Source organism: Chiloscyllium plagiosum, chromosome 3 (genome assembly GCF_004010195.1).
Source record: "Chiloscyllium plagiosum isolate BGI_BamShark_2017 chromosome 3, ASM401019v2, whole genome shotgun sequence".
Taxonomy (NCBI): Eukaryota; Metazoa; Chordata; class Chondrichthyes; order Orectolobiformes; family Hemiscylliidae; genus Chiloscyllium; species Chiloscyllium plagiosum.
The window spans coordinates 16501938-16525352 of NC_057712.1; the positions used below are offsets into that span (position 1 = coordinate 16501938).

Below are 23415 nucleotides of genomic sequence, written 5' to 3' on the forward strand. Positions count from 1 at the left end.
CCCTCTCTCTCCCTCCCTCCCTCTCTCTCTCTCCCTCCCTTCTGCTTTCTCTCTTCCTCCCCCATTTTGATAGGAAGAACATTGAAAGAAAGTGGTTCCCATTCTAAAGGGGCGCAGGAGCAAAGGGACCTAGATGTATATGTGCATAGATCACTGAAGGTGACTGAGAAGTTTGAGAGTGCAATTAATGTAGCATAAAGTGTAGTGTATAAAAGCAAGGAGGTGTTGTTGAATTTGCATAAAATATTTGTGGATAAACTGGGGTGGTAAAAATCACACAACAGATTATAGTCCAACAGGTTTATTTGGAAGCACTAGCTTTCAGTGCGCTGCTCTTGTTAGACCTAAGCTGGTGTAAATACAGTTCTGGGTGACACAGTATAAGAAGACTGAATGCATTGAAAGAAGTGCAGAGTGATTTACAAGAATGGAACCAAGGATGAGAAATTTCACTTACACAGATTAATTCTAAAAAGTGGAACTGTTCTCTTTGGAGCAAAGAAAGCTAAGAGGAAATTTGATAGATGCTCTCAAAATCACAAGGGGGCTAGGTAGAGTAGATAGGGAGAAACTGCTCATAAAAGGATCAAGAGCCAGTGGGCACAGATTTAAAGTGATTTGCAAAAGTAGCAAATGCAAGTGAGAATTTTTTTCACACTGTGAGTAGTTACAGTCCAGAATGCAGTGCCTAGAAGTGTGGTGGAGGCATGTTTAATTGAGATATTCAAGAGGTCATTGGATGATAACTGGAATAAAAATAATGTACAGCAGCATGAGGGAAAAGCAGGAGGTTGTCACTAGGTAACGAAGTTCATTTACTGAGCCAGTGCAGGCATGATCAGCTGAATGGCTGCCTCATGCATCATAACAATTCTGTGATTCCATTACATTGAGTGCAATGCTATGGCTTGATCATGTGATATGTGGTCAGATTGGCAGTAAGTGACCATGATCATTTGAAGAGGTGGTGCAGCCATGATGGGCCAAATGGCCTCTCCTGCACTGTAACACTTTTGTGATTCAGTAAAGTCGGATGGAGGAAAATAGTGAAAAATAGTTTTTTTTTAAACTGGAAGGTACTTCTTGATAATAGCTTGATGTATTAAGTGGATTTTTGCTTAACTGTTTGTAATAACAGGAGTAGCATGTCTTCAAAAGGCAAATATTTTAAAATAAACAAGAATTGTAGATATTCAGCATGTCTGCTAGCATCTGTGGAGAGAAAGCAGAGTTAATGGTTTGAGTCCAGTGATCCTTCATTAGAATTAATAGTAGCTAGAAAAAGGTATTTATATGAATGAGATGGTGGACGTGGCAGTAGTAAGCAGGTGGAGACAGAGTTCAGTGTGAGAGAGAGAGTGCGCATGAGTGTGCGACAGGCAGTCAAAGGGATGGCTAATAGTAAGTCAGGGAAGGAGAAAAGCTGGGGACAATGAGTAGGTGAAAATGAGTTGGTTGTGCTCAAACCAGAGTATGTTATGGGACATGGAAGGTGGTGTTCAGGCTGTAAAATTAATAAACTCTATTGAATCCTGAAGGTTGCTGAGCCTCCAAGAGGAATGTGAGATGCTGTTCTTCCAATTTGCCCTGAGCCTCGCTGGAGCATTGCAGCAGGCTTGAGACAAATTTTGACCATGGAATATGATGATGTGTTGAAGTGGCAGGCATCTGGAAGCTCAGGGTGAGTTTTAGGGACACAATGTAGGTATTCTGCAATATGGTCATCCAGTCTATGTTTTATCTCGTTAACGTAGAGGAGATCACATTGTGAGCCATGAATTCAGTAGACTAACTACATTTGAGCGACATTCAGGTAAATTGGAGCTTCAACTGGAAAGTGTATCTGGAACCTTGGATGGTGAGGAGGAAGGAGGTAAGCAGGTACGTGGTGAACTTTTGTGAATGTTTGAGAAGGTGTTGGGTCCTGGAGGGAATGGTTCCTGTGAAATCCTGGTAAGGGGTGGGGTAGGGGAATATCTGGTTATGGCAGAAATGATGGCTTATGATCTTTTAGTTAGGGATGCTGGTGGGGTGGAAAGTGAGTTCCAGTTGGAGAATAGCTCTTGTTCGTAAATAAGCTAATTAGTTTAAGCTATTTTCTCTGCACTAACAGAACTAACTGCTTGGGCTCAATCTTCCCAACCCCTGATCATCGTGTACAATGGTGAGTCAGTTGGGAAAGTACAGTGACATTGAAAAACATTCCCTTCCTATCAGCCCTGAAGAAAGATCTCGACTTGAAATGTTAACTGTGCCTTTTCTGTACAGATGCCAGATCTGCCAAGTTTCTCCAACAATTTCTCTTTTTGGTTTATATCTTTAGCATCTGCAGTTCTTTGTTTTATTATACGAGAATTTTCAAAAGATACATCGATTGCAATCCAACCAATCTGGCTCGGGATCCTGCAAAATCAGTCAGTGAGGTAAAATGTGAGATAGCTGGAAAATAAACAAAAATGTCAAAATTCACCTTGAAGAAAAGGAAAAAGGGGTAAAACTAAGATTGTGTTGTTTGGATGGATCAAGCATCTTTTTAGATTTTTTTAACGCTTTGTTGAATTCTTTTCCACAAGTATATCTGCCTTTCAGATGTAAAGAAGGTGATATTGTGACATGCTTAATTTGTCTATGTAGGGAACCATATTTCTAGATCTGTAGTGTGATGGTGTCAGCAAGACAGGTTTCTTCTGTTTGCCTTTACTTATTTAGCTGCTGCATATTTTTAGACAGTATAATCACTTCTACTGAATAGTCAATGCTATGCATCTTCTTTGCCAAGCAAAACTTTAAAAATGTTGCAGCCAGGAACAGCATTTAGTCCGTTACTTAGGTCATCGATGTTGGCAGCAAAACAGTCATAGTACTGTAAGTAGAAATGTGATGATAAATGGTGTCCTTCTTTGGGCAAAATTGAAATTATGCCGGAATTATTTATATTTTCCTTTCACTAAACACTGTTTCTGATCCATGTGATAGGTGGTCAAAATGTCACCTCTTGATTTGGGGCTCCATTTCCAAAAATAAAAAGGGAGTGCTCCAAGTTGCTCTGCTAAGACTTGTAAGAAGTTAAAGAACAGATTATTTAAATAATTTCTGATTTTTCTTTTATTTCCCACATCTGCTTATGGATAATGTCTGTTTTATGAGCTAAATTAGATCAAGCATTCACAGTGCCATATATTGGAGACCAATAGCGTTGTGGTTATTGTAGTATGTCAGAACACTCCACATTTCTAGATCATCTTCCCTTACTTTAACCTTCCTACGTTTAATTTCTACTTCATATAATTCACAGCAAGAACTTAAATTCATGTAATGCCTTTAACAAAGGAACACAATCGAATGAATAGCAGCCAAACTGTAGAAGATTTTGAGCATGGCCAGAGAGATGAGCTTTAAGGAAGGGCTTCAAGGACAAGACAGGTACAGAGTTTTATTGAAATTCCAGAGCTTGAAACCAAAATAGATGAAGATGTTACTGCCAGTGTTTCAAATGAAATCAGGATATTCAAGATACTAAAGTCAGAGGAATGCAGATGGGTTGCTGGGCTAGATAACACTGGACAAACTAGCACTGTCAGTGTCACTTATCAGTTTGCTGATTATTTACATTGAAATGATGTGGCAGTAATTGAATAGATTGGATTTGTCCTGCTTTTGTGGACAGAATGTATCTGAGGAATCCAAATTGTTAGATGGATGGCAGTCATGTATCTGCACTGGAACAGCTTGGCTAGTGGTGTGGATTGGTCAGGAGTACTAAGTGCTACAGATGAGGCTTTGTTAGGCCCATACCCTTTGCTGTATCTAGTGCCTGCAACTGTTTCTGAATATCACGTTGAGTGAATCAAGTTGATTGAAGACTGACATCTCTAATACTGGGTCCTTTAGAAGGACATCAAGATGTATTATTGATTTGGTGTTTCTAGCTAAATATGGCCTCAAGCACCTTTTAGCCTTAACCTCTGCACTGACATGCTGTACTGTCATTGACAATAATTGGTGTTTTTGGAGCTGCCATTTCTCATTAATTGTTCAATGTGTTGTGAATCACTAGTTCAGAATTTTTTTGATTTGATTTTAGTCTCAGCAATTATAGTATTAATTCTAGATGAATGAGGTGTTTGTTTGAGATATGAGCAAAAACAGCTCTGATGTAAATGCAAATCAAAGAAGCCTAGGTTTAATTTATATATGTTTATATCACAAGATCAGAGTGGAATAAAAACTTAAGAGGCTCATATTTGACCTGTGGTGGAACTAACTTGTCTATTATCTCAATAAAGAAGCTAAGAGCTAACAATTTTAGGGATTGTGTTCCCTAAACACAATCAGAAATATAAATTATTCACAAATTGCAGAATTCAAGTAGTGTTGAAGATAAAATAGCTTGTTTTACATTAATGGTTGAATCATCCCAAAGCATGCCGCGTTGCCATAGTGATTCAGGGTGGAGTCTTGGGTCAAAGTTTTTTTTGATTTAACTTGTGTGTTTGCCAACTGGCAGTATAGAGAGCAGTAGTAAGCTTTGCTTTGTTGAAGATGGTGAGATTGAAGAGACAGCCAACAGGAAGTGGTACTCGGGTGTTACAAGTGGAGAAGGAACTAACTTTACTGTTCACTGTGTGAAATGCAGATGGATTCTATCTCAACTTGAGTTTCATGAGAGAAAAGGAATTGGATGATTTCTTTGAGATTGCAGCTAGTATGGTGGTCCTCAGAGCCTTATGACAGTAAACTGTTCGAGTTAAATAATAAAGCTTGGGGTTAGCACTTGAATACCAGCAACCAGAACGAGAAGCTAAGGCATCTACAGTCATGAGGTTGGTTTAAAAATAAAGGTGGAGAGTCATGTTGCCAAAAGCAAATGGAAGAATTGGCTTTACTGCAGAGGATTAATTCAAATAGTAAGGAAAATGAGAAAAATTCCAGTGAGCTGTGATATACCTTTCAGCTACTCCCAGTGAAAGTGAATGAACAAACAATTCCTGAGCAGCATGGGGAAGTAATATATTTATACCATATATAGTGCTACAATGTTGATGTTTACTTTGAAATTTTTTTATAAACGGTAAAGTTTGTTTTGTTTAAAAATGTGAAATCTTGTGGAATTCTTGTTGGATAATCGTTGGGTGTTTGGATTTCTTCTTCAAACGTTAACAGTTCCAAACAGGGTTGTAACAAGTTTGCTGGGTTTACTCTTGCCTGCTGTCCACTCTTGAGGTTTGGTTGTCTGGGTTGATGATGATTATAGTGAGAGTGACATGTGGGACCATGAGATTATAGCTTCTGGCTTAATACAATTCTACTGCTGTTGCCTCACAGCAAGGATAACTGTTTTATAACTTGTCGATGAGAAATGCAGAGGAGAGCAAAGATAAATCCTTGACAGATTCCAGAGGTAAAAATTGTGGAGGTGAGAAGCTGTTGCAAATGATTGTGACCTTGGACTGGAAAGATAAGAGTGGCACCAGCTGGTTAGCTAGATAATGGATGAAAAATATGAGAAAGGTGTGTTGACTTGTGCCAAAAACTGCACTTAAATCACATTTGCAAATATATGGGATGGTATTTGACTTTTGAGGATCGTTTCAGTGAAATAACTGGGTAGAACTTGATTGGAAATATTCAAATGTAGACTTGTTGGGAAAGAGGGGCATGGATTTACAAGGTTCTAAAATGTTCAAAGATTTTGGAGAGAAAATGGATATTGGAAATGGAAGTGTAAGTTATAAGCACCCTTTGTGATTAATGTGTTCATTTTTCTTAAACCCAACACATTAAATGCACAAAAACCACTGAATAATATAATATTTATATTTGTTCATGAATAGTAACATTACTATCAAAACTGGTATTTATTCCCCTTGACTGTGTTTTTAACATTTTTAGAGCAACTCATTTACAGTCCTTAAAAGAACACCAATCTGAATCCTCTTACAGCATTACTAACAATTGATTTGAGGGTTGGTTTGTTTGTTTGTGTCAGGTAGTATTTCTATAATTTCAACTTTTCTGAGTTACTGAAAGCAAGAACATACAGACAACCACCCACTATAATTCAATTCTAATATCCTTCATATTCTTGTACTGTAAGATTGTTGGTTTCATCTCAAAAATTTGAACAGAGAGGCTTGCACAAGCTTTGTTAAACTTGTATTTATTACAGTCACTTTCCACCTTGAGTACTTGAACTTATAAAGACGTAATAATATCAAACTAACTTATAACTTCTCATGTAATGTAAAGATGAAGTACTTTGCAAGACAAGTTGTCAACATTGAGGAAAAAAAGGGGGGAAAGTATTTTTTAAAACTTACAGTTACGTCACATGTATTAAAAGATTTCAAATAGTTTGATTTGCATGTATGAGAAAGCTGTACACTGATGAGATAAGTTAGCAAGCAACTATAAGTTGTCAGATTTTTGCCTAAATATTTTGATAACATCTACAGAATCCCATCATCTTCAGTTACTTTCAACCCCCTTTTTGAGGTTAGACTGGGTGTGCAAATTGCCACCAAGATTGTGCATGAGCAGAGCTGTGTGAACAATCTGTGATTGGCAATCCTTTCTTCAAGGCAATATCCAGCAGTGTTTCCAACGTTTTGTCTGAAATGGGAAAGTGGCACATCACAGTCAGAAACCTCCGTGACCCTGTCCCCAAACCACAGCAATGGTGCAATATTCAAATTGCTGGTTGGAGTTTTAGTTAATTTTATGGAGTCCCTCTAACTTAGGCTAAATTTAGATTAGCAAATTTAGATTGTGTTTCTTTCCACTTAAAAATCTGCTATCGTCTTCCATCGCATCAAAAATGCAACTGTTAATCCCTCCATTTTTGCAAACTATCATCTCTCCAACCTAATTTTCCGCTCCAAAGTCCTTGAACATGTTGTCATCTCCCAAATCCATTCATTGCTTTTTTCGAACTCAGTGCTTGAATTCCTCCCTTTTGTGATATTGAACCAGCTCTTGCCAAAGGCACAGATGGCACCTATTTAACTGTGACATGAGTAAATTTTCCTTCCTTGTCCTTTGATGTTTAACTGCATTTGATAATGTTTGCCATGCCACCTCCTGCAATGCCTCTGTGCTGTCATCCAGCTGGATTAAACTGCTGCCATATATTACCATTTTCACTTAAACAATCAAAAGTAGATAATCATTTGCAATGGCTTCCCTTCCTACTCCCACATCATTATCTCGTTCCCTACACACTTAGTCTTATCTACGTATTACCTCTTGGCAGCATCATTCAAAGGCATGATCTTAGTTTTCATATGTACATTGAAATCACTCAGCTCTATGTCAACACTAGCTCGCATAATGCCTCCACTACTCTAAATTATCAACATCCAGTAACAGCGGAAATTTCCATGAATTAAATGTTGGGAGACTGAAGCCACAGTTTTCACTCCCCACTCCAATTCTGTTGTCTACCTACCAACTCTATCTTTCAACCTGGTACTTTGAGGCTAAGCGGTCTGTTAACAGTCTTTATGTTACATTAATCCTGAAAGTTTATTTGTGCATCACAATTTATTTCAACCTCCATAATTTCACTCACTGTGCCCTCTCTCACCTTATCTGCTGTAGCCCTTATACTCATGCCTGTGTTACCTCCAGATTCAAATGCTTAAGTAAACTCCTGAGCAGTCTCCAAAGGTCTATCCTCTGTAAATTTGAAGATATCTAAACCTCAACTGCTCATGTCTTAACTAGCGACAAAACCCATTCCCCTTTAATGCCGTTCCCCTGTGTTCGATGACCTACATTGACTCCTGATGAGTCAAAGTGTTGATTTAAAATTTCTAACCTCTATTTTGGTGGTAATATCCTTTCTTTGCTACAATCTTGTTGCATTCATGTAAGGGAATTATTGAAATTGGTAAGGAGTGAGAAATAAATGCTAAAAATTCATTTTTTTAAGATACTGATGAAGAAACCTTTGAAAATATAGGAAATAAAGGTTGTGATGAAGTGACTCACTGTGTACCTGACAAGTGGTTTGTTTGGCACTATTTTGGGTTCTAGAGTAGGCGTAGAGAAAACAAAGTGACACGAGAAAAAGGAAATGAGCAATAAAAAAACAAATTAAATGATTCCTGACCTGAATATTAAAAACTGCCAATCTGAAGCACAGGTTATAATTTCCTGGATTACTGGCCTATACTTCAATTTATTGAACATTCATTAATCTTGTCTCAGGGTTAAAGTATAAATTGTTTACTATTAGCAATGAATTTGATAATTCGGTGCATTTTTCACATTTTGTGTAATCCAGCACTTTCTCCTCTTGTTTCCCTTCCAGGGGCTTTGAAATTCATTATTATTAGAGCATTCATAATCAAAAGCCTGATTAGGGAGATTTTAAAAATGTGAAGAATGTAGAGAGATTAATTTGGAAAGTTTTGAATTCAGAGAGTTGGGGCAGAAGTGTGGTTGGTAAAGGTAGTTGAAGTGGGTTTTTAAAAAAATTCATTCATGGGAAGTTGGCTAGCATTCATTGCCCATCCCACATTGCCCTGTAGCTTTGAACGTTGCAGTCCATTTGGTGCAGATACACGCTCAATGCTGTTAAGGAGAATCTTTCAGGATTTTGGCCCAGCAACACTGAAGGAAGGGTTATATATTTCCAGCTTAGGATGATGAATGACTTGAAGAGAACTTTCAGGTGGTGGTGTACTCATGTATCTGTTGACCTTGTGTTTCTAATTGATAGCACCTTCCAAGCCTACAAACATTAAGTGGCCTAGTAATTTTCTGCTGTGCATCAATGATGGATGGAGTAATTGTCTGTGAGTTTTGTAATACTTAAGCAGGCTACTTTATCCAGGTGGTGTCAAGCTTCTGGAAATATCTAGGTAAGAAAGATATTCCATTGTACTCCTGACTTGTGCCTTATCGATGATGGACATGCTTTTGAAAGTCAGGAATGAGTTACTTGGTGCAGGATTTCTAGCTCTGATTTGATTGTTAATCCATTGTATTTATATGGCTTGGTTCACTTCAATTCCCGGTCAGTGGTGACACCCAAAATGTTTGAGTGGGGGATTCATTACTAGTAATACCATTGAATTCATGGGGCGGTTAGATTTTTCTGTCATTGGAGGTGATCATTGCTTGACACTTGCGTGGCAAGGCATAGAGATCGGGGACTACTGTACATGATATGGGCACCTACTCTGTACATAGCTGAGGTTGAAAGATACCTGTTGCTAAATTCCATCTGCTGTGTTCTTAGAGTGGATAAATCTTGAAGTTTCAGACTGATGTACTTGGTAATTTTTTTTTAACAGAGTGAATCAGAATGTTTTATTTGTTTTTACTGTTACATTTGTGATTAATATTTCAGCAGGTAATAGCTTTAAGTGCCCAAGTGCATGCAAAATCATAGTCTTAGCATTCTAAAGAAAGCTACAATTTGCTAAGTCTATTGGCAAATCTATTTAATGCTTTTGAAATCTGAATATATAATTCATACAAATTAATGTCATTTTAAAAGCATTTTCTTAAAATATTTCTGTTAACTGTGATTCCATTTCCTGCTAATATTTTCTACTTTAACAAGAACCCTGTGAATCAAGTTAACTTCCTGTCCTCTGTTCCTAAAATTGAGCCTCAACATCCTCCCCCTCAATGTCATTTTGTTGTGAAGGAATTTTGGTGCTGAGCATAATTTCAGTTCCGAAAAAGTCATTTTATTTTTTGTTTTCTGAGAGTCAAACTGTTGAGACGGAGCCTTAATGTCTAATGATACAATTATAAGGTTTATAAGAATGTTGTTATGGAGTAAAAAGCTCAGCAAGTCTGGCAGCAACTGTGGAGAGAATTCAGAGTTAACATTTTGAGTCCAGTGACTCTTCCTCAGAATTCAGGGAGGAAGGTTCTGAGGAAAGGTCATGTACCTGACACGTTAACTCAGATTTCTCTCCACAGATGCTGCCAGGCATACAGAACTTTTCCAGCAATTTCTGTTTTGGTTTCTGATTTCCAGCATCCGCAGTTCTTTCAGTTTTTATTTATTATTTAGAAGCTATTTCTTTAAACTTAAGACCAAATGAAGATGGTCACGTGATCTTTGTAGCCTGTTTGCAAGCAAGCTGGAGCAGTTCCTTGAGCAAAGTTAAAGGGAAGAATGGATTGTGTTACTGGGCTAGTGGGCTTTGCGGTTAGTTCGGCCACTCTGTTTTGGTCTCTCTGCTAAAGAAAGATGCTCTTAAACTTAAAAGGGTTCAGAAAAGATTTACAAGAATGTTGCTGGGATTGATCTATTCGGAGAGGCTGAAAAGACTGGGACTCTTCCCTGGAGCATCACGTGAGGGGCATGGATAGGATGAATAGCCAAGCTCTCTCTCCCAGGGTAAAGGGGTCCAAAACTCGGGGGCATGGATTTCAGGTGAAAGGGGAAAGATTTAAAAAGGACCTAAGCGACAACCTTTGCATGCAGAGATGGAATGAGCTGCCAGAGGAAGTGGTGGAAGCTGGTACAATTACAATGTTTAAAAGGCAAATGGATGGGTACGTGAATGGGAAGGGTTTAGATAGACATGGGCCAAATGTTGGCAAATGGGACTAGATTAATTTAGGATTTCTGGTCAACATGGGCGAGTTAGACCGCAGGGTCTGTTTCTGTGCTGTACTGCTCCATGACTGGATGACAATGGCAGCAGTTTGAGTTCACAATGGTCAGACTTGTTTTCCAAAGTCCCAGAAAGATGTTGAAAATAATCAGGATGTAAACAATGGTGCTATGGCTTGTTTATTTATTTCTAAAGACGAAAGAGATTTGGGGTCAATAACAACCAAATCAGCATTTCTGCCTGGACGCAAGGCTAATAGATTTAAGGTTGGCATGGAAGAAGACATTTCTGAAGTCCGGTTACAGGCTTCTCTGCAATAACTATCTCAACAGTTTTATGTGATCAGCTATGAGATTTCTTGAATTGAATTGAATTGAATTGAATTTATTGTCACGTGTACCGAGGCACGGTGAAAAGTTTTTTGTCTTGCAAGCAATGCAGGCAGATCACAGAGTTAAGTAGCATAGATAAGTAAATAATAGGTAAACAGCAGCAAAAACAAAAACACTGGTACAGGCAAATCTGAAGAGTTAGTGTCCATTCAGTATTCTAACAACAGTAGGGTAGAAGCTGTTTCCAAACCGGCTGGTGTGTGTTTTCAGGCTTCTGTAATCTTCTCCCCAAAAGTGGAGGTTGTAGAAAAACATTGCCAGGGTGGGATGGATCTTTGAGAATGCTGGCAGCCTTTCCTTGGCAACAGGCCGGATAGATGGATTCTATAGATGGGAGGTTGGCCTTTGTCACAGTCTCTGATCTTGAATGGTACAGTTGCCAAATCGGGAGTGATATATCTAGAGAAAATGCTCTCGATAGCGCACCTTTAAAAGTTGGCAAGGGTATTTGCCATCATGCCAAATTTCCTCAGCTGCCTGAGGAAGAAGAGATGTTGGGCCTTTGTAACCAATGCGTCCACATGAAGAGTCCAAGAAAGAGTTTGGTTCTTGGCTTTGTGAACGATCGCAATGAAGGTGGTGTCCAGTCAAAGAGATACACCTTACAGCTCTTTGAAGATTCCAGGAAATTTACCCTGACGTAATGTCAAGAAATATTGGACAAGCTTTACTGCTAAAATCAGATAAGGAATTGCTTTAAAAACTAAAGGAGACACCTGGTGATTGTCACTTGAGGTTATTATTTGTGGAAATGCAAAGCCATTGGAAACTGGGAGCAAATGTAGGTTGTTTGCTGTAAAGACTTTGGAGGGTTATGTATGGTAAGCATTAACGGGGAGATGTTCTGTCTTTTGAAGTAGATGCTGCCCAGGCAAATAGTGTTCTCTATGTAGTATTTTGATCATTTATCACATTAAAAGTTTCCAATGTGAAATCTTGTGATGTTTTTCTTTTCAGCTGTTGAGTAGAACTTGAAATTTCTTGCCAATGTTATTGGTCTCTATGAGGATTGTAATGCAAAGAACATAATTATTTGTTAAATAAAAAAATGGAACATTTGAAAAACTGGACCGAGCAGTTTTTGCTTAATCTTCTCCCAAAAGCCAGTTCATGAAAATGATGAAAGTTTGTAAAGCAGCATAACTTTGTACAACTGATTTTGATCACTTCCTTAGCGTGTTTATAGATAAAGTCACCATACTTGACAAGGACTATAGGGTTGGTCTCACATTATAGATATGACTGATGACTTAACCTGAGACACACCATGCCTCAGGTGAGGAGAGAGGTTGAGAAATTGGAGTCTTCATTATAATCTCAAGCTGGTGCAAGGATTGAACCTGTGCTGTTGATATCTCTTTACATCGCATAACAGCCATTCAGCTAACTGAGCTAATCAACTACCTGCATGATCATAGAGCATACTGAACCAATACACTGTACCAGAAATTCTGAGATACTTCCAAGAATGTCACCAAGGCTCTTTCTATCTCTGTCTTGAGAGGAAAGTTAGAGAGAATATCAGCATCTCCTAATTGAATGTGTGTCTTTATTAAAAACAATATGTAGACCATAATTTTCACTTAATGTGATAGCTCAGCATAAGATACTGTTCCACAAGCACAAGTAGCTCTAAACAAAAATAGAAATTGTTGGCAAAACCTAACAAACCTGGCATCATCTTTGAGAAGAAAGCAGAGTTAGTGTTTCAAGTCTGGTGAATCTTAGTTAGAACACATTAGAGCCATTCGACTCAAAACATTAGCTCTGTTTTCTCGTCACAGATGCAACAAGGTCTGCTGTGTTTCAGCAGTAATTTGTTTTTGATTAGATTAGATTACTTACAGTGTGGAAACAGGCCCTTCGGCCCAACAAGTCCACACTGACCCGCCGGTGCTGAAAAGAGCTGAAAAATAGGATTTGAGTAATTAAATTTTTGTTAGCCAGCACAGACAGAAGGGCCAAAAGGTCACCCTGCTAAATATGAGTGTTTGAATTACTTCACTCGTTTGTTTCAAGAATCAAGGGGGAGGGGTAGTTTCTTTGGAAGAATCTGAGTAAGGGTTTCTGACCTCAACCTTTTCTGATAGTTGACAACTTTGATGAAGGCAGAGTGGTAGATGTTGTCCGTATGGACTTCAAGACCTTTGACAGGGGGCAGCATTATAGATTGGTTAGCAAGGTTGAACCATGTGGAATTCAGGAAGAGCCAGCCATGTGAATGCAAAATTAGCTCAAAGGTAAGAGACAGAGGGTGGCAGTGGAGGTTTACTTTTTCAGACTGGAGGCCTGTGCCACAAGGATCATTGCTAGATCCACTGCTTTTTGTCATAAATGATTTGAATGTGAATATAGGAGATACGGTTAGTAAATTTGCAGATGACATCAAAATTGGTGGAGTGGACAGCGAAGAAGATTACCACAGAGCACAGCGGGAACTTGATCAGATGGGCAAATGAGCAAAGGAGTGGTAGGTGGAGTTAATCTGGATAAATGTGTGGTACTGCATTTTGGAAAGACAAGTCAGGGCAGGACTTATACACTTAATGGCAAGGTCCTGGGGAGAGTTGCAAAACAAAGAAACCTTGGGGTGAAGGTTCATATTTCCTTGAAAGTGGAATCGCAGGTAGACATGGTAATGAGGAAGGCATTTGGTATGTGCTCCTTTGTTGGTCAGTGCATTGAGTATCGGAGTTGGGACGTCATGTTGTGGCTATACAGGACATTGATGAGGCCACTTTTTGAATATTGCATTCAGTTCTGATCTCCCTGCTATAAGGAAGTTGTTGTGATTCTTGAAAGAGTTCAGAAAAGATTTACAAGGATGTTACCAAGGTTGGAGAGTTTGAGCTACAGGGAGAGGCTGAATAGGCTGGGGCTGTTTTCTGTGGAGCATCGGAGGATGACGGGAGACTTTATAGGGGTTTATAAAAGTCATGAGGGACATGGATAGGATAAATAGACAAGGTCGTTTTCCCATGGTAGGGGAGCCCAAAACTCGGGAGCATGGGGTTTAAGGTGAGAGGGAAAGATATACGTAGGGACCTAAGGGGCAATCTTTTCACGCAGAAAGTGGCGAATATTTGGAATGAGGTGTCAAAAGAGATGGTGGAGGCTGGAACAGTTACAACATTATTTAAAAGACATCTGGATGCCTACACGAATAGGACAGGTTTTGAGGGATACGAGCCAAATGCTGGCAAATGGGGCGTCTCATTGGCATGGATGAGTTGGACCAAAATGTCTGTTTCTGTGCTGTATGGCTCTGTAATTCCATGACTCAATGATTCTATAAACTTGTAACTACCTGATGTTCTCTTTTGCATAGTAACTTAATATCTAATCTATTTTGTTCTCTATATGTTTCAGTATTTGGGCCAGAAGACTTATTTTCTGATGAGCTCTCTCTAATTTTAAAGCAGAATGTCCTATGTATTTTTGTAATGGTATCTTGCTTCTTTTTATATTAAAAAGCTTTCACTTGCAACTTATTTGATAACTTCTGATTTATTTGTGTCAGTATTTGATGCACTTAAGGCTTTGTTGTATTCAGTTAGTTATCTTATACAGAAATCTTACTGGTTTTATGTTTTGAATGGCACTTTTTCTTCATTGTAACCTATATTGCTGTTCTTGTATGAGTGTTCTCTTTGAGATGATATAAACAAATATAGAAAAGTAGTCATAGGTTTCATGGTAAATACATTATTGTCAAAGGGCATTATAAAGTACTTCATAGCCAAAGACTGTTACAAGTAAAAGCTTACTTTTAATCCCCTATTTATAATTGGAATGAATTGATGGTGCTATATAGCGCAGAAGAGGCTGCACTGACCTAGCTACACTAATCTTACTTTTCAACACATAGGCCATAGCTTTGAATCTTATAACATTGCAAGTATTCATCTATGTACTTTTTAAAGGTTGTGAGGTTTCCATCCCTACTGCTCTCCCAGACAATGCATTGCAGACTCCCATCATCCTCTGAAACTTTTTTGCCTCAAATACCCTCCATTCTCCCACTGTAAAATTCTGTCCCCTCATTATTGACTGTTCAGCTAAGGGGAGCAGCTGCTTTCTATCCACTCTGTCCATCCTTTACACTCAATCAGGTCCAAAGAAATCAATCCAAGCCTGTCCAATCTCTCTTCATAGCCCAAAATGGTTCAACCCTGGCAACATCCTGGTGAATCTCTCCTGCACCCCTTCCAGTCTATCTATCCTTCCTAAAGTGTGATAACCAGAACTGCATACAATACTCCAGCTGTGGCCTAACTAAAGTTTTGCACAGCTGTTATACAACCTCCCTGCTCTTATAGTCTGTGTCACACAAATAAAGGTTAATGAAGTGGTGGCCTTCTGGAATCTGTGGACAGACACCTCAATGTCCTTTATTCCTCTGAGCTTCCCAGTGTCCTGCCATTCAATGAGTACTCTCTTATCTTGTTACTTCTTCCAAAGTGCATCGTATCATATTTTGCAAGGTTAAATTCTACTTGTCACTGATCTGCCAATCTGACCAACTTGTTTGTATCTTCCTGTAAACTGAAATCTTGTTCTTCCCTATTAACCACCCAGCTAATCTTCAGGCCATCACAAACCTTTAACACTGTCTGTCTGCCTGTCTCTTTCTCTCTTCTCCTCTTTCCTCCTCCTCCACACCCAACACCTCATCCATGTTGTTTATTCATTAATGAATCCATATCTTAACTTAATTGCAACATTGCTAATTATGTGTTCTTGTATATTTGAGTTACACAGCTATCAATACAGCATTCTGTATGCCACAGTTAAATGTAGCTGGTCCCACTGCAACCAAAATACCTTTTATAAGCTTGTTTCTCTATATAATATCCTCTGCTCAGTTGTGATGGAAGAATCTCTGGTAATTGAGAAAATGATCTGTTTCCTTGTATGTATTATCACAGAAAACGGAATGAGCTGTTATATAGTAGTATAAAACTTTTTTACAAATTACCGATCTCATAAGATGGTGAATACAACTGTGTATCACTGAAATGACTATAAAGCTTGCTTTCAACTTTCATTAACAGTTCAAACTTATCGAAGATCCAAATAAGATAATTTATTACAGCAAACACCAAAAATTCAATATACAACAGTATTCTTACATTGAAATAAATATAACTTTATACTGGTCCAGTTGATTATCAGCTACCTGAAAATAACGATCAAAATTGAGCAACAAAGCCAGTGTATTTTTTTTTCTTTGCTACGTTTCTTCTAACCTAGCATTCAACGGAGCAAGGGAAAAGCTCCATAGGGACCCAGTCACCCTATAGTGCAGGAGTGACCATTCCAACAAAGGTAGTCTTTCAGAACTCTTTGGATATAGGTACGGTAATAGAACTGGAGAATTTTAAATGTTATCCTTGTTTGGAAAGAGGTGTAAAGATAAACCCAACCTGATCGATTGGTCAGTTTAATCACTGTGGTTCTGAAACTTCAGAAGTGATCATCTTGGACAAATTACTAGTCACTTGATCAACTGTGAATCAACAAAGGAAAAAAAACACAAATTTTTTTGGAAGGCAGTTACTAGCTTGCTGCTTTATATTTATATAAATTGCCAGAAACAATGCTGGCAAACACAGTCCTGTTAACCATGTAAAGTCCTACATACTGCCATCTGGGGACTTTTACCAATATTGGGAGAACTATCCCACAGATTGAACAGCAGCCTGACAAAGTTATACTCCAGGACTCGTACTTGGACAATGTTCCAAGCATCACCATCACGATCTGAGTGTGTCCTGTACCATCAGTAATTCACCAAGTTCCTCTGTCCCATCTGTCTCTGGGTTAAAAACCCAGAATTCCCTTCCCAACAGCATTGTGGTTGACTGTATCTCCAAGGGATTGCAACAGTTCATGAAGGCAGCTCACCACCTCCAGGGCAATTAGGGATCAGCAAAAACTGATCACCTAGATAGTGACATCCTCATCCCACAAATGAATAAAAATATGTTACTTATGACCTTTGAAATGAAATGGTGTTAGGGATGATGTACAGATATTTGAGTAAAATGAACAAGAAACTTCGCATTTCTTCAGAATGGATCGTCCAAACCTGAGGACTGATACTTCTGACTATGCTTTGACTATTCTCATTGATGCTATGCTTCAAATGAATTCTTCAAAGTATATGTAGATTTGTGACTTAGCCTACATATTTGACTAGCAGCTTTCTGGAATTTTGGTCCTTAGCTTTAAATGGGTGAAGTATCTTTGTGGTTCTACTGTTAAAATTCACTATTTTGTGCTTTCCTTTTCTTTAAATCGATATATCCAATTAATGTTACACTTGTATACATTTCATGAGTAACACAAGCTTTATTTTTCAGGATGGCCTCAATGCGCTGGTCCAGGATTTGGACTTTCCCGCTCTAAGGAAGAACAAAAACATTGAAAATTTCTTAAATAGATGTAAGTTTAAACTTTTTGTGTGTCTTAATGACTGTACTTTATCATTAGTCACCAGAGTTATCATTATTATTGTTTACTTTAGAAACTTTGGTGCAAAACGTAAAAATGTGTTGTTGTGTTTTTAAAGCACATAGCTAAAGTGTTTGTCTGGAATGATTGGAGCAAGTATGTCCTCCTTTTAATGAACTATATGAGTGGTGGAATAGTTCAATAGGTAGTTGTATGTGATGGACATAAGCATAGATTCAGAGGGTCGTGGGTTTGAGGAAAATGTTGGGACCATAGAGCAAGGAATTATTTATAGAAGGAAGAGACAGGTAATTTACACGAATAGCACTCTGCTAGTAATGAGAGATTCTATAAGTAAGGAAATATTCATGTGTTGCTGGAAAAGCGCAGCAGGTCAGGCAGCATCCAGGGAACAGTAGAATCGATGTTTCGGGCATAAGCCCTTCTTCAGGGCTTATGCCTTCTTTCCTGAAGAAGGGCTTATGCCCGAAACGTCGATTCTCCTGTTCCCTGGATGCTGCCTGACCTGCTGCGCTTTTCCAGCAACACATTTTCAGCTCTGATCTCCAGCATCTGCAGACCTCACTTTCTCCTCAAGGAAATATTCATGCTGTGTAGCCAAGTCTCAGACCCTTAACTAGAACTTCTTTGCGCAGAGTTCCTTCTAGGTTGCATGTCCACACAACGCTTTTGAAGTTTATTAAGTTTTAAAATAAAGCAAGCCACTCAGTGACAAGCATGGGTGTGAGCAGTGACCGGATTGAGAGTTTCAATTCACTGTTCTCTGAAGTGAATGGATTGTTAAGGTGGAATGTGATCTCTGGCTGAATTTCAAATTCTGTGTTTTCTCTATTTCTTTGAAATTGCATTTGCTATCCTACAAGTGCCAGTTCTTGTGTTAGGGCAAGGATGTGCGATGTGTAAAATGAGACAAAGTAGGGCAGATATGTGGAAGGCTGGAATGGACTTTTAGATCAGAGGGAGAATGTGGCACATGAGAGGTAGAGGTGGACTAGGGCCTTCTAAATGGAATGGGACCCATGGGAAACAAGCAGTGCTACTGCTAACGTGTAATTGGGAATGAGTCATGCATTGAAATGCATGCAGGCTGTTCACAGCTTGTGAAAGTTCACTGACTTGTAAAAATGTAAGCTGGTCATGGATAGGGAAATACTGCTTAGATGAATTTGTAGTTTATCTAATACACCTGTACAAAGAAAATTTGGAGGGAGCATTGGTGCTTGGGTGAAAAATGTCACAATGGGTGGTAAACCAGGAAAGAAAAACTCATGGTCTACAGTGAAACCAAGGTTGTGTATATAAATATTACTGATACCTTGTGAGGGAGTTTAGCAAGTTTGGCACTAGACCAATGGAAATAACACTGTAAGAGCCATCTCTGAATATCTTCATATGTCACTGTGCTGCAGCTTATTCAAACTGTTGCCTGCTTGAGCCAGCATATTGCCTAGATAATGAATATTTTCTCGAATCAATGTATACCAAGGTTTTGTAAGATTGTTTGCAGATAACAAAAACAGTTGAAAATGCATTTCTTTTCTCTCCAGATGACAAAGTAATGGGCAAAGTTCGAGAAATGCAAATGAAAGCAGAGGACTATGAGGTTGTGAAAGTGATAGGACGAGGTGCATTCGGTGAAGTTCAGCTGGTAAGTAATCTTCAATCCTTTGGAGCAAATAAACCAAATGACCATTGTCTCCATCCAAAGTTAATAAGAAGTGGGAAGAGTCTTTTGAGTGGAAATTACGTGAACAATCATGATGGCAGAGTGAGTTGTATTTAAACTCAAAATTAAGATCAGGTTGATAGATATTTACCTTCAGATTCTCTTATTCATTTGGACAAGTCTTGAATTCCTAATGCTTTCTCTTCACACATTTTTGGGATTCATACTGTTAATTCTGCTTTAAAGTGAATTGGTGAGTAATGAAGTTTTAACATTGTTTTAAAGGTTTAAAAAAAGAGGCGAAGTAGGCTATGAAGGGAATTTCAGAGTAAAGAGTTTCAGATGTTAAAATGTGGCCGCCATTGGTAGAACAGATAAAATTAAGAATTAACAGGTGTTAAGAATTTAGAAGCGGGCATGTGTTGCAGAAGGTTGTGGGGCTGGAGGAATACATGTTTCAGGGTGAGGTATGAAAGAATTTGAAAATGATGAAAATATTGAAATCATGATTCAACCAGGAGCCATTGCTGCTCAAAACGCAGAGAATGATGGATGATGATACTTGGTGTGGACTAGGACAGACGCAACAGGGTTTTGCATAAGACTGTAAGAGATAGGGATAGGAGTAGGCCATTTTGCCCCTAAAGCCCATTCCTCCATTCAGTAGGAATGTCCACTTTTCTGCCCCTTGCCTCGCTTTCTCCTGCTGATCAAGATTTTATTTATCTCAGCCTTACATATATGAAAGGACGCTGCCCCCATCAATCAGTGCTTTGAGAGAAAAAAATCCTCATCTCAGAATAAAGGGGCGCAAATTTAAGACTATGATGGCGCCCTCTGGTCCTAGACTCTCCCATGAGGGGCAACGTCCTCTCAGCATTTCCCTGTCAAACCCGTTAAGAATCCTATCTGTTTCAATGGTATCACCTCTCATTCTTCTAATTGCTGGTAAGTAGATCCCAACCTGTTTAATCTTCACTCATAAGACAACCTCCCCCACTCCCCCCCCCCCCCCCCCCATACCATGAATTATTTTACTTCTCTGCCTCCAATAAATTGATATCTTTCCTTAAGTAAGTGGATCAAAACTACTCTCAGTATTCCAGCTGTGGGTTTGACCAGCACCTTGTACAATACAGTTGCAGTAAGGCTGTCTCTGTTCTTTTACTCCAATCCCCTTGAAATAAGGGTCAATATTCCATTAGCCTTCCTGATTACCTGTTGCAACTAGATGCTAGCTTTGTGTTTCATTAACAAGTACGCAAAGTCCCTTTGTATTGCAGTTTTTGAAAACTTTCAGTTATTATTGAAATAATATTCTGTTCTTTTGTTCTCCCACTGGTGACAACAAGAACTCCATATTCCCACTTGCTGTTTCCTGCCCATGAACTAATTCTCTACCCATACCAATATACTACCTCCAGCACTATGGGCTATTATGAGGTACCTTGTTGAACACCTTCTGGAAGTGCAAATGCAACACATCTGCTTGTTCCCTTCTATCTGTTCTGGTTGACAGTTCTTCAGAAAATTCTAATAAATCAGTCAGGCACAGTTTGCCTTTCATGGAGCCATGCTGACTGTGCTTGATTGTCCAAATGTTGTGCAATTACTTCCTAAATAATTGACTCTAATGCTTTTTGAAAAATAGATGTTGGCCTATAGGTACCTGCTTTTTTGGCTCCCTCCCTTTTTGAATTGGAGTGTTGTATTAGCAATTTTCCAGTCCTCTCGTACTTTTCCAGAACCCGATGACTTTTGGAAAACTACCAGCAATGCATCCACTGTCTTTGTAGCTGCCTCTTTTAGAATCCTAGAATGGAAGCCATCAGGGCCAGAGAACCTATGTGCCTTCAGCCCTGTTAGTTCAACTAATACTATTTCTTTAATGATTATGATGGTACATGATCCCTCCCCTGTATTCTTTAATATTAATGAAATGTGCAACGTATCTTCCACTGTAAAGACTGATGCAAAATATCTGTTTAACTCCTCTGCCATTTCTTTGTTCCCCAAACTGTCTCCCCAGATTCATTTTCTAAGGTGTCTATATTTACTTTGACCTCTCTCTTCCTTTTCATGTATCTAATAAAGCACTTACTGTCAGTTGTTATATCCCTCACTAGTTTACCCTAATAGCTTATGTTCTGTGTCTTTATTGTCTTTGTAGGCCTCCTTTATTGGATTCTGAATTTATCCCAGTGTTCAGGGTTATCACTGACTTTGGCATTCTTTCAACTTAATATTCTTCTTCACTTCCTTGGGTAGCCATGGTTAGTTTAGACATCCCTTAGAATGTTTTCTCCTTACTTTTTTGTATGACTTATCTCCTTAAGTATCTGCTACTGCTTGCTAGCTATCATTCCTGCTAATCTATCTACTCAGAGCTGAAAATGTGTTGCTGGAAAAGCGCAGCAGGTCAGGCAGCATCCAAGGAGCAGGAGAATCGACGTTTTGGGCATGAGCCCTTCTTCAGGAATGAGGAAAGAAGGGCTCATGCCCGAAACGTCGATTCTCCTGCCCCTTGGATGCTGCCTGACCTGCTGCGCTTTTCCAGCAACACATTTTCAGCTCTGATCTCCAGCATCTTCAGTCCTCACTTTCTCCTCGAAGAATCTATCTACTCGGTTTACTTCAGCTAACTCCATCCTCATTTCATTGTAATTCTCTTTATTTAAGTTAAACAGTTATTTCTGATCCAAGTTTCTCACTGTTGAACTACATATTAAATTCATTGTGTTATGATCACTACTTCCTATAGGATCATTTTCTCTGAGATAATTTATTAAACTACCTCTTTACGCATTACCCAATGCATGATCGTGTGCTGCCTCATTGGCTCCATGACTTATTGCTCCAGGAAATCATCCCCAATGCACTCTTTGATTTAGTTGTTGTCGCAGTCCTTTCTAATTTGATTAACTCAGTCAACGTAAAGATTAATGTCACCCATAATTATTTCTCTACTTTTAGATACTCCTATTATTTATTGATTTCTAGTCTCTCCTACAAATTAGCTACTCTTTGGGAGTCTGTACACTACTCCTACCAATGTCTTCTTTCCCTTGCTGTTTTTTTTAGAACCTCCACTCAAATAGACTCTACATCATCTGAGCCTAGATCATCACTATAGCTTTTGTATCGTATTAACAGTACTGCATCACTTTTTCAATCCATCCTATCTCTCCGAAAGGTCAAATATGCCTGAATGTTAAGTTCCCAGCTTTAATCTCCTTGCAACCACATTTCCTTAATGGCTGTGGGATCATAATCATTTACCTTGATTTCTGCTGTATGTTATTCAACTTTATTTCAAATGCTTTGTACATGAAGATATGAAGCCTTTAAGTTTGTTCTATTACTGAGTTTCCGTACACTTCAATGGTTGCTTGGTGCAAGATGACATTTACACTTTCTGTCCCTTTTTATTTTCAGGTAGCAATCAACCTCATCACTAACCTGCAATCCTACTTCTTTACTTTTGATTTTATAATTTTCCATGCAACTGAACTCACTCCCTCAACTGTTTAGTTTAAAGCCCTAACTACAGCCCTTGTTATGAGATTCACCAAGACTCTGGTCTCAAAATGCTTCAGGTTTCTGAAGCATTAGAACAGCTTCTTCCTTCCCTCATGCTAATGCCTCCTGAATTCAAACTAGTTTGCTGCAAACCAATGTTTGAGCCACATGTGTATCTCTTTAATCTTGATTTCCCTGTCCAAATTATCTCGTGGTTCAGGTAGTAATTTGAAGATTATTATCTTTTTGGTTATGTTTTTTAATTTAGACCCCAACTGCTCTCATTCCTTCAGCAACATCTATTTCCTCATTCTACCTCTATTGTTGGTACCTTCATGGGTATGACAGCTGGACCTTTCCTTTCCCACTCCCAAGTTCTTCTGCCACCCAGATGAGATATCTTGAACCCAGGCACCAGGCAGGCTACACCGCCTTCGATCCTAGGTGTAGAGAACAGTATCTATCCCCTAACTATACGTAAGCATGAACTTACATTTTGTAGAGGATTGAATATGGGAGGCTTGTCAGATAAATTTTAGAATATTGGTCAAGTTTATACCAATAGGATTTGACAGCAAGTAAACTGAGACAAGGATATGATTATATAACCACTCTTACAGATGACGCAGATCCATGATTAGAAGCTTTTTTTTGAGTCAAGTATGATGTTAAGGTTGCAAATAGTCTGATTGATCCTGCAACAGTTGCCAGGAAAAGGGAAATGAGTCATTGGCTAAGCAATATAGTTTGTGATAAGAGCTAAAGATAATGGCTT

General features: G+C 38.7%; 1 protein-coding gene across 4 annotated transcripts in view; it reads left to right on the forward strand.

Annotated features, from left to right (window-relative positions):
- Positions 1–23415, forward strand: part of rock2a (rho-associated, coiled-coil containing protein kinase 2a) — a 225482-nt gene that overhangs the window by 75811 nt on the left and 126256 nt on the right. For all 4 annotated transcript variants that reach the window (XM_043677706.1, XM_043677696.1, XM_043677716.1 and 1 more), the window contains exons 2-3: positions 17344–17425; positions 19003–19103. In XM_043677706.1, the coding sequence (XP_043533641.1) occupies positions 17344–17425; positions 19003–19103 (183 nt within the window). The remainder of the gene's footprint in view (positions 1–17343; positions 17426–19002; positions 19104–23415) is intronic.